This window comes from Vicugna pacos, chromosome X (assembly GCF_048564905.1).
Source record: "Vicugna pacos chromosome X, VicPac4, whole genome shotgun sequence".
NCBI lineage: Eukaryota > Metazoa > Chordata > Mammalia > Artiodactyla > Camelidae > Vicugna > Vicugna pacos.
The window spans coordinates 77,115,367-77,127,937 of record NC_133023.1 but is presented as its reverse complement, the minus strand read 5'-3'; the positions used below and the strand labels follow the sequence as shown (position 1 = coordinate 77,127,937).

Below are 12,571 nucleotides of genomic sequence, written 5' to 3'. Positions count from 1 at the left end.
GAGAGAAGAAAAGAAAAAGAATTATGTATAAGCATTGAATAATTATTTGTAATATCAAGGGAAATGGGGAAAAACCCTAAATAACCACACATAAGGGGCTCACTAGATAATTATGGCATATTTACACAATAAAATACTATTTATATATAAAATCTCTCTGGAATGATGCACAAGAAACTGATAACATTGCCTGTGTTGGAAGAGAACTGGGTAGTGGCGACAGAGATATTAGAGGAAGATTTTCAATGTATACCTTTTGTTATCTTTTGAATTTTGAACCTCTAACATGCTATTTATTTTTTTTAATAAATTAAATTTAAATTTAAGATGAAACTTAAAGACTTGGTTGAACTGTCTTTGCACAGTCTTGTAGATATTATGTTTTGTGAGATGACTGATACACGCTTTGTAGAGCTTCCTGACTCCACATACATCTCTCTTTATTCTAGACTCCTGAGGACTGAGGCAATCATCAGGGCAGTGTCCCAGTTGCTCATCTGGCCCCCTGCATGCCTGCCCATACTTTTTTTTCTTCTTTTAAAAAAATTATTGTAGTATAGTCAGTTTACAGTGTTGTGTCCGTCCCTGCCCATTCTTAACCCTGATCTGGTGCAGACCCATTAACATGTGACGGGAACAATGTTATAAAAATATTTAACCAAACTACATCTAATTCCCCCTGTAAATAATGTTCTCATATATCCCATTCACAATTAAGATTAAATAGTTGGGGATTATAACTTCACACAAAGAGATAAAAGCTATTGTGTGTACTTGAATCAAGAAACAGTTCTCAAAATTCATTTTTTAAAACTCATAACCACAAATTTAGAGTTTCCTAAATTCTAAAAGCTCTCATCACATATCAAAAAGCAGGACTGGAAGACTCTGGCCATAGATCTTTGCTGCAAACTATAGGTAAGAGAACTCGGGACCTAAAGGAAATGTCTATCAGAGAGAAACTTTGTGGAGGTAGGGAGGGGAGAAGAAGGGAGAACAGCCAACCACATTTATCCTGGCTCAAATCAAACCCTAGATCTAAACCCTAGAGGGGGATGGGTATTAGAAATGACCAGATGAGTTACTGGAAAAACCTCAGAGCACTGGGATTAGTTTCTCATTTCCCTAGACACAAACTTTGAAAAGTATGGGGTCCAGCATGGGGCAGCTCAACTGGTAAGACAGAAAAGGCTGAGAGAGACGGCTGATGGTAACACCTCCTATCACTTCCCTTATCTCCACATGCCCTCTCTAGTTGGGAAAGTCACCAAATCCATCTACTACATAATTTAAAGGCCTGGATAGTGAAAAATACAGAATTCCGGATATATAGTTACCCATTGACAATTGTTCTTTGCAAGATGCAATTATTTATTCAGAGGGAGGTTGTGTGACATGGTTATTTGGAGTGCTTATTTGTAGTAATAACTTGAGCCATCAAACTACCTTTCCTTCCTTCAAAATCATCCCACATCCAGATATCCAAGAACAAGGAACAATAGAATACTAATGGCTAGACTTAATGGAGACCATGCTAGGGTTAAAGAAACATGATTGAATAAACCAAAAGAACCAGTTTGAACTATCCCACTGCCAGGGGAGAAGGCGGAAGAAAATATAAAAGTACAATGAAAGAAATTAAAGGGCCTATAGGAAGAGTTCTAAGAAAAGAGCATTTGTGGAACAATAGGGCTCAATGCCTTGTCCCTTTCCCCTTCCTTCCGGAGTTATGATGGTGAAGCACATGACTATCCCCTCTTCTCACCACTGTTCCATAGCAGCAGAAAACACAGATATGTCTAGTGTGCTGGCTTATGGTTTAAGGACAGCAGAGTTGAAGTATCGTAGAACCATAGGAGATGTAAAGACCATGACCTTTCACAAAGCAACAGAAACAGAAACCCAAAGAAATGTGAAAGATCATTACAAAGAACACTTCACAGGGGACAAAGAAGAATCTAAATAAATGTATTTTGGTGGGAAAATTGTAAAGTTACCAATTAAACCATGAACTTAGCACATTTCAATCAAAACACTAAACACAGATTCTGCAATCAATGACATTAGTATAATTAATCACACACTTAGAGAAAATTAAGGTACGAGACCCACCTCAAACCAAATGTACACAAACACACACACACCACTAGTAGGTTAACAAAGGAGCTTAATGTGAAAAGGAAACTATCTGTATTAGAAAGAGATAGAGTCAAATTTTTTTAATAACATTGGGCTGTCAAAGGCTGTCCTAAATGCAATAAAAAAAATAGAAATCCAAGAGGAAAACATTGAAAGACACAAAAAAGCATAAATTTCTGATTGACCAAAAATATCACACACACACAAAAAAAATCAAAGGGTTAAAAGAAACCACTGCAACCTGGGATTTCAATATGTAACAACAACCATATTTCAAGTGACGCTGAAGGGTACCAAATAAATTGTGCAGAAAGTCTATACGTAGAAAATAAACTTGCTTTTCTGTCACACAAATAAAGCAATTTTGGTGAGGCAAGAAACCAGTCCCGTTTCCCTTGGTGCTAAAGCAGGCAGGTGAGGTGGGGGCTCCTAAGTTTCCTGTGGGCCAGAACACATCCTGAGAAGGTGCCCAGGGCAGAGGCCTGCTCACAAGCACCAACACAGCCTCCCTGGCAACACACACCCCACCTGCCACAGGCCTCCCAGTGGGCGGAGGGTCCCTGAGTCAGTGAGGAGCTCCTGGGAGGAAGGGGTGTGTCTCAGGAGGGACGTCAGCAGCAGGAAGCCACAGAGGGGATTCTCTGCTGGATACATGAAGGTCTCAGAACACGCCAGCCATACCCTGAGACAGGGTGATTAGTGGTGCTGGGTTAATAGGTTATCCATTTGGAAAAATGAGTAAATTTGGATCGAGCTCTCATCTTGCACGAAAGGAAATTCCAAGAATACCCATGAGACAACCCTTTAAGTTGAAAGGCATGAAAGAATTAGGAAGCCATATAGGAGACCCTTTTTGTAATCAGGGAGTGGGGAGGTTCGTCCTAAGCCACACAGAAAAGCAAGAGGCAGTAAGGGGAAAACAGCTTTCAGGGTGAACAGGAGGCCATGAGCAGAGCAAAGAGGGAAGTGACAGAGTGTGAGGTGATCTGTGCAGCATGAGTAGCAGCAGAGAAGGGACTGGCTGGTGCCCCGAGGACTGTGCTGCCCTGTGCTGCAGTGCCCATAGCATCCTAGACCAACCCGTGGCCCCTAGAAGGCAGGTGGCAGCCAGCGCTGCACACAGCTGCCAAAGTCTTAGCCAAAAGGTGCTGTGGTGGCCCAGCATAGAGAGTGACTTGATGAGGGCTGTGGGGGTCCTTGGTGACACTTCAGAGTGAGAGGATTGTGGCTGAAGCTGCACTGGGCGTGGCACTTAGGGCCAAGGTGGGGATGCAGGGTCTGGGACTGGATGTGTCAGTCGGGAAGCTGATGTCTGCAATCTCGCCTGCACTTATGAGTGGGGTAGGGTGTGGCGGTGGGACGAGGTAGGTGGCAGGATACGTTTCCAGGAGAGGTAGCAGACTGGGAGGCACTGGGAGTCGGTGCAGAAGCCAGTACCTACAGGCACAAAATGACAACACGATAATGAGATGACGAAGGGAAACCTGGGCCCCTTCTGGAGTTGGAAGGCAGTCTGTGGAGGCAGTTCCAGATTTTCCCAAGAGCCGGCTTCGCCTGGGGCGGCCCCATCAAGGCAGGGCCCCTCTCCACAGACCGTGACAAGTTCAAGCTTTGATGACCTTGTCTAGTGTTTGCTATGGGGAAACCAGGCAAGGATCTCTGTTGGTTGCAGCAGACAGGTAGGTAAGTTTTGTGCTTGGTGGCCCCGTGCTGTTTCACTCTTGAATTAAGCATGGGAGGGGGCACCATCATCTTTCCAGTACTGATAGCCTCTGAATGTTTTATTCAGGCTGTGACTGGCAGGCATGCCCCCGCCCCCGTCCCTCTGCATCCCTAGGCAGAATCCACGGGGAACTGGGCTCCTGTCCTGGCACAGCAACCAACCAAGGGATGAAGGGCTGACCAGAGGCCTGAGCCTCCCCCAACACAGGGAGTGTTTTCGGGAGGGCGGTGCCAGCAAACGGAGAGGGGGCTCTTGGCTTGGGCTGACACCACACCGTGGAGAAACTTCGATGCCGGCAGGCTTCCCTGTGACAGAGTTGCTCAGGAGATGTGGGCAGAACGTCTCCAGGGCCCTCCCTGCGATAAGAGTCAGCTATCTTGGCTTGATAGCTGCCGAGTGCCTGCCTGCCTCGCAGATGGTGGACCACTGCCTGTGGCAGGACTCAAACGGGGATTCCGCAGAGTGCAGAGGAGGAGGGAGGCGCATGTTAATTTGGGACCCTGAGCCAGGAGGAAGGAGAAAATGCTCTTTTCCCAGAGATTAAAGATGCTGAGCAATAAGGTGTTGCTGAAGATGGCAGTGGCCAAGCAGGCTCCACTGGGACAAGAGGATGTGGGGGCTGTGTGCAGAGCCAATCTGCACGGGAGACAGATTGCTCAGCCCACCTGAGGCTGGCTCGGGAGAAAGCGGAGCCGCATTGGCAGCTCTTAGAAAACAAGACAGGGCCCCAGAGCAAGCAAAGGAAGCCCCAGAGGGGTGAACCTTGCTGGGGGTGCCAAAGTCACATGCTGGCCAACCAAGGCACCAGGGCCTGGGAAGAGGCAGCAGTGTCCCTGTTCCAGCTTGGAGGATTCCCCAGTTATGGTTCTGGGACCTGGCAGGCACCCGTGACCACTAGTCAGCTCAAAGCGTGGGCTGGATGTGTTCAAGCAAGTGAGTGGCAACCCACCTGCACCCCAAACTCTGGGAGAAGGGAGGAAATATTGAAGTAAAACTAAGCTCTGTATGGAGGAGAGCAGGAGGCAGAGCGCTGGTAGAGCGCTGATGCCCAGAGAGGCCAGGAGAGGGCACCAGGCTCCGAAGCAGCACTGCCCAAGGGAAGCTTCTTGTCCACTGTGTTGGCCAGGGCTTTGAGGAAGAGGACCATTTCATGACACATCAAAAACATGCATGGACCTGGCTTTGGTGATGCAGGGGCTAAGGCTTGCTGGGAGGAGTCTGGAAATGTTGGGAGGGGTGGTGGAATGAGTTGCCCAGATTCCTGGAGTGGTTCAGTGTGCAGGGCTGGGTTCTGCTTTTCCTCCAAGGGGTGCCGGAAGCTTGGATGGAGGGGGTGGAGATGTCTCCGGATGGCTGGACCAGCCATGGCCTTGCCAAGCACCCTCAGCATCTGCCCCAACCCCGATCCCCTCGGGGAGTTCATGGAGGCCTCCACTGTCCCCTTCCTGGATCCCACTGAGGTACCAGGGATGGGGCAGAAAGGGGGTTCCTCAGAGGAAGCAAGGGCCAAGCCTTCTCACTCAGCCAGGATTCTGGGCTTGGCAACCCAAGGAAGGGAGGGGGCCTGGAAGTAAGTTTAACAGCTGCTTCTCAGTAGAGAGAGCACAGCACAAAGTAAGCACTCAGCAAGTGGCAACTGCTACTGTTATAACTGTGCATTAAATGTGCCGGGGTGGGCTGCCCAGTGGCCCCCAGGGACGTGTAGACAAACCCCAAGAATACTGACCTTTATCTCGAGGCCAGCAGTCAAGGAAAGACACCTTCATCGAGGGAGGGATTCTCTGCACCAGGCACTGTGCTGCCTGCCTCACAGGTGTTGTCTCTTTTAGTCCTCCCAACAGTCCATCTAATTCCACCCCCCGCACCCCTGCCCCCGTTCCCCTCGCTCCACCCCGCACCCCCAGCCCCTTCTGGAGGCTTATCTGGAGCCCTGCAGCCCATCTCTACCCCTGCCTCTTGTGGGCTCTGCTAAGCGTGCATTTGTCAGGGAGCAAACCCCCCAGTTAGTCAGCGTGGACCGTGTAGTTTTGTCTTTCTCTTCGTGCAGACTATAAATTCAAGGACAAGAACCATGTCTCGTTTTTGCCAATCAATCAAAGCACACAACTTTATTGATGATACATACAAATAAATGCAGGCTTGGCTGGAGGGAGTTAAGTCAGTACAGCACATAGAAGGGGAGTGTACTTTTTTGGATGAACAGGTTTATCATCCATCGGCTCGTGAGGAAGAGACAGTAAATGAAGAAGAATTCAACCTAAGCAGCAACCAATGCATTTTCGGCACAAGCTCCCATATGCATCTGGTCTCCACAAAACAGTCCAGCTTAGACAGGGAGACCACCACGGGCAAGGCATCCCTTGTGAGGCGAGAATATGTTGTTCTTTAACCGCAGCTGGCAGCTAAAATGATCCCTTGACCACAGGAAGAAGGCTGCAAGGGAGTAATTTACAATGCACATTGCCTGCAGACTGCAAAAACCAAGAGGGTACTCCAGGCTCTGTGGGAACCCCTGCCTGGCCAATCAGAGTGTGGTCCTTGATCTAGCAAGTGTAACTCTCACCCCGTGAGGTGGTGATTGGTTAAGGCCAGATCTTCAATAGCACCCAGTGCAGAGTCTTTGGGTGAGAACACAAGGGTGTGTTCACCAATCGGGTCTTGGTTTGGGGTGAATCCGTCCCATTCTGTTGGAGGGGGCCATTTAGGAGGCCAGAGTGTGTGGGAAAAGCTGTCTGTCTGCATTTCTGATAAGGAGGGACCAGAAGGACAGCAGCAGTGGGCCACTCAGCAACTCCCCTGCCAACACTGGCTTTTCAGACAAACCCGTCAATGGTTTCAAACCCTGCACCTCAGCATATCCACTTCCTTCTGATATCAAAGGAAACTTCAAGTCTGAAACGGACTTGGCAAGCATGTTATTAATAACTGTCATGCTTATTAACAAATTTAATCCGGCCTGCTGCAGAAATGAGTTGCAACAAAGTGACACAGTCTCCTGACACACTTCATTGATGTACATCTTAATCTGGCCCTGATTTTCACCACTCGCGTTCACGTTACCTGGGGCACAGAAAGCCTTCTCCCCCTCAACAGCAGGGTTGGGAGTAGGGATTGTGTTTCCAGCAATGGAGAGGCTGGCCAAATGACTATTGATATCGTGGCTAAATGAAAAACCAGCATCCCTGGGCTGAACTAACAACAGTTTCCCCTGAATGAAAGGGCTCTTGGAGAGGCCAAGAACACACGTGAAATTTTTATCTTAAGCATCACCAAAAGTCATCATTTTCATTAGAGAAAAGATGATTATTTTTCATTCAGACTGTTTCCTCTTTTGAGAGGCCCTATCTTCTTATTGTCCATGGCTCATGTCAGCCTCATCCCTAGGACTTGGCTTTTCTTGTATCTTGAGTACAGACCAGAGTCCTTACTTGTCTTTACCCATGTAAAATTCCTTACAATCCTGTTTCTTTCTTACTGTCGTTGCATCCTCCTCTGATTAGTGCTTGAACACTGTAGCAAGTTCTAACAATGACTTCCAGAACTCCTTTCACTAAATCACCAATTTGAACACATCCTATATCTGTGACAAGTCATGGGACATTCTCACTCTTTAAAAAGCCATCTAATTGTGGTGTTCTAAGTAGATTGTTGGATGTTCTTTTCCTGGACACATACTGCACTAACTGCCATCTAATACGGTACTAGGGGCAATGAGCTAGTACACAGAGCTTTAATACAAGTCTCCATAGATATCCATGTCAACACTCAGGATATAATGGTATCAGTATGTCTCTTTCCTGATTTAGGGTCTTAATTTTCAAATATTTCTCCTCTGGCATTTCCCTCCCTTAAGCTCATTCCCACTGTTTCTTCAGAAGTACAGTATTTTTTTTCCAGCACCCAAGTAAGAAGAGATGAGAACAAAGTCTCAGAGAGGGAACTGAGTTGCTTCTAGACCCTGCATTGTGACTTCAACATCCCTATCCCCACCCCTGTCTCCAGCTTATCACATTGTCTGGAGCAATTTCCTTCCTCCTTTGCCTAGATTTATGTCTACAGGCAGACACACAAGAGAGAATGGAGGCTGGTAGATACTGACACATAAGTGCCCTCTCTCCAGAGTGAGAAATCTGGCTATCAAATGTTTCCCATTTAGGTCTTCTGCACACCACCCACCTTGCCCTCTGGACCCTTTCATCACTCCATCCCTCCCCCACAGGTGTGCACCTTTCCCACTCCCTTGCCCCTCAGCCACTCTCTTGATTTAGCTTTCTCCCTTCACATGCCCACTTTTCTATTCTACCCTTCATTTCTGCTCCATAGACACTACTTCCCCAGAGCCAAAAAAGAATGGAATTAAGTAGCTTTTCTGAAGACAGGATAGTAGTGGAAGATTTGGTTTGGGTTTCCGTCTTGCCTCTACCGCCACCTTGTGACTGGTTCAGGTCCCACATCTCCTTGAAGGAAGGCTCACTTCAGTTTCTACTAAATATTCTGTAGGTGATGGACGTCCTCTTCCTTTCCTATGGGTTGTGCTGCCCTCTACAGACAGACCTGCAAACCAACAGATAAGGGTCAGTGAACATTTAGTGCTAGGTGACAGTTCCTATCTTTTACTGATTCAGGACTCTGTCAAACGATTCCCACCTCTCACTCCCGGATCCCACATCAGCTCTCCCCATGCACCATTTAGAGAATTAAAGTAAGCTGGTGGATAGCTGAAGGTGTAGGGAAAGATGACTCTGCCCCTTCAGATCTCTGCCTCCTAACCCCACAGTAACCTGAAGCCTCCCCAGTCAATGCTCACTTTCACACCAACCTGCACACGGTCAGAGCAGTTTCTTCCTTCTTAAGTTGGTTACAAACACATCTTCCTAAGATCAACAGAAAGCTGATGGCTGGGCCAAAAATACTATCTCTCCACAATTCTTGGTCACCTGAGTTACACTGTCACCAATGAGCCCTGGTCCCCAAGTTTCCCTCCCAGCAGCAGTGGTGCAAGAGTGTGCCAGCCTCTCTCCCTTCCCCCCAGCACAGCCGACCTGTCACTCATTTTTATCTTTGCCAATCCTAGAGACCAAAAGATAATGCATTTCCATTTTGTCAAAATTTGCCTTTCTCTAATTTCTAAGGAAAGAACCTATCTTCTCTGGGAGCAACTATTTTTATTTATATTTCTTCATCTTCTCCTAGAGTATAGGGCAATAGCCCATCTCTTCACTTCCCCTCCACTCAGCCGTTTATATCCATCACCTTTCTTGGACCCATGAGAAAGCAGATTTCATGAGATAAGGCATGGAGAGAGAGATAGTAAATATTTATTTAATGTCCCTGCTCATTTTCTTGGAAATATTGGCTTTTTTATAAAGATTTATACATGTTTTATATGTATAAGGAGTTTTCTGGAGTGATGTTTGCCAAAATGTCACCACTGGTTATTTCTGAGGCATATATTTAAGGCATAATCCATTCTAGATTCAGTGCCAACTGTTAAGGTCATTGGACATGGAGAGGAACAGATTTGTCTCTTGGGAAAGACCACCTGGTTTCTCAGACAGGCCCCCACAATGCAGCATTTACCTTGCTGAATTCACAAACTCTAGTGTCCAAATGTTAATTTTGTCTTCAGACTAAAAATATGCACTGATAACCTTATGCAGACATATGTTCACCAAAAGACAAGAATAAGAATGTTCATAGTAGCACTGTTCATATTAGCCCCAAACTGGAAACACCCCAAGTATCTATTAATAGCAAATGGATAAATAAAATACAGTATACTCATAAATGGGATTTATATTCATAAATGGTAATGAATATTGTATATGCAACAGTATGAATTCATCTCACAGACAATGTTAGCTAAGAAAAGATAGGAACGAATATAAACTGTGCGACTTTGTTTACATAAAGTTAAAAAACAGACACACAAAACTAATCCATGGTGTTAAAAGTCAGAATAGTGGTTACCCTTGGGATGCATTCTTGATGAGACGGGGACAAGGGGGAAGCTTCCAATGTGCTGCTCATGTTTTGTTCCTTGCTCACTTTGTGAAAATTTGTTGAGCTGAACACTTAAGATTTGTGCACTTTTATGTATATGTGGTATAGTTCTACAAAAATTTACCAGAAGTCCTCAGTAGTGAATTAGGGAAATGGAGATGAGTAAATAAAACCAATCCTCCTGCTGATCTGGAGAAGCTGGACAAGACATAACTTTTCATTTCTCTGAAGGCACTAGAGGGCTAACAAGATGGTGAAGAATACTTGGTTCAAAATAGGAGTAGGGGAAGTTGAGCTTAATGTTAGAACCGCTTTTCCCAATGGAGCATATACAGTTATGAGGGGACTGCTGAGAAGCTATGTAGAATTTTGGATAGCCTCTGGGAGCTAGGGAGACAGATATTGAAATCCAAACCTGGTAAACACCAAAATCTTTGGATTGTGATGCTGAAAGAACTGCATCTCAGTCAGAGTGAAGCAGACATGGACAGACTTTCACAACGACTTCAGTTTAACTGTGAGGAATCTCAATCACCGGAAATTGGATTAAGGTAATTCCAGAGTACTAATGCCCCTAGGTGCCTGGCAGAGACAAATACAAATTCTCTTTGAAGAGAAATAATATCAGCCTCAAATTATTTCTGAAATTTTATAAAATACAACATCTAGTACACAATAGAAAACAACTAAGTACAAAAGAAAACAAGACAAAATTAACAAAAGCCATCAGAAATGACAGACAATAGAAAAAGACTCACTGGGGCCTCAGAGTTATCAGACACAGATTTAAAATAAATACGCTTGCTATGCTTAAAGAGATAAAGGACAATATAGAGAATTTCTTCAGATAAATGGAAACTATAAAAAAATATAAAACAGAAATCCTAGAACTGAAAAATAGAATAATCTCAATTAAAAATTGAATGGAGGGATTTAACAGCAGAGTACATATAAATGAAGAGAAAACTATTGAAAAGGAAAGTAGGTTGGAAGAAAGTATCCAGAAAAAATTGCCAGTCAGAAAAAGATGAAACAATTAAGAGTGGATAAGAGACAGAGAATACAGAGAGAAGGTGTAACATATGTGTACCTGAAATTCAGGGAGAGTGAAGAGAATGAATGAGGCAGAAGTGATATCTGAAAAAATAACATGACAAGTTTCTGAAACTCTTCAAAACATTAAGCTACATATTCAAGAAGCCCTTCAAATCTCAAGCAGGATAAAATATAGGGTTAGAAGATGTGGGTGTGTGTGTGTGTGTGTGTATATATATAAAATGGCATTTTAGTCATAAAAAAGAATGAAATTCTGCCATTTGCAGTAACATGGATGGACCTAGAGAATATAATGTTTAGTGAAATAAGTCAGAGAAGGACAAATACTGTATGACATCTCTTAAATGTGAAACCTAAAAAAATTATGTAAATACATGTATATGCAAAGCAGAAACAGGCTCACAGATATAGAAAATAAACTAGTGGTTATTAAAGGAGAGAAGGAACAACAACAAGGATATATAGTACAGCACAAGGAATTACAGCCATTATCTTGTAATAACTTTTAATAGAGTATCATTGGTAAAAATACTGAATAACTATGCTGTACACCTTAAACTAATATAATATTGTAAATCAACTATACTTCAGTTTTTAAAATTTTTTAAAGAAAATCACAGCTGTACACATTATAGTAAAGCTGTTGAAAATATCTTAAAATCAGCCATAAAACAAAAACCCCAGATTTCCTTCAAAGGAGTAAAAATTAAACCGATAGCCAACTTCTTAACAGGAGAAAATGGAAGCCAGACAATGGAAGAATATCTTTAAAGGGCTGAAAGAAAATTACTGCCAACTTAGATTTATATGCCATAGACAATATTTTTCACCTATATATGTGAAGTAAAGGCATTCTCAGACCAAAATTAAAAAAAAAATCACTGGCAAATTCACGCTAGAAGAAATACTGAAAATTGTTCTTCAGGCAGAATGAAAACTTATCTTCTTAAATCAGGAAGAAAAGAAGCACAAGGGAAAGAGTAAATATGTGAGTATATCTAAACAATTATTGACTATATAAAACAATGATAAGAATGTCTTGAAATATTGAAATATATGGAGGGTTAGATTGAAAACATACAGAAAATTGGAATACATGACAACAATGGCTTGTAAATTAAGGTAAGGCTAAGTGGAGTTAGCATTTTAAGTTCTGTGAGTCATCTGGGAAGAAGGTAAAAGAACCAATTCAGAGAGAGGGTACGGCTCAGTGGTAGAGCAAATGCTCAGCATGCACGAGGCCTTGGTTCAATCCCCAGTACCTACATTAAAAATAAATAAATAAACAAATAGACTATACTTCAATAAAAATAATAAAAGAACCAATTCATAATTGACTTAGAAAATCAAGAATGTATGTTGTAACAATAGTACATTAGTATAACTTTCAGGCTAATAGAGGAAAAAAGAACAGTTTAAACATTCAATAAATCCAAAAGAAGAGAGAAAAGAAATTGGAACATAGAGTAGACAAGTCAAATAGAAAGTACTGAATAAGATAAGAGATTAAACTTCAAATGTATCAGAAATTACATTAAATGAAACAGATTAAATGTTTCACTTCAAACATAAATATTGCAAGATTGTGCGCCCAGATTGAATAAAAGTAACAAAACCTAGCTAAAGAGGCATCTAAAACTTGAACCTACA

The 12,571-nt window shown here is 43.4% G+C and overlaps 1 protein-coding gene across 1 annotated transcript; it reads right to left on the bottom strand.

Moving 5' to 3' along the window:
* Positions 1-5,944: 5,944 nt before the first annotated feature.
* On the bottom strand, positions 5,945-8,316 carry LOC102546060 (armadillo repeat containing X-linked 6). The gene is made up of 2 exons (XM_006219657.4): positions 8,286-8,316; positions 5,945-7,120 (listed from the first exon to the last, which is right to left on the bottom strand). Exons 1-2 carry the CDS (start codon positions 8,314-8,316, stop codon positions 6,564-6,566), a joined length of 588 nt encoding a protein of 195 aa, XP_006219719.4. The 3' UTR covers positions 5,945-6,563.
* Between the last annotated feature and the right edge of the window lie 4,255 nt (positions 8,317-12,571).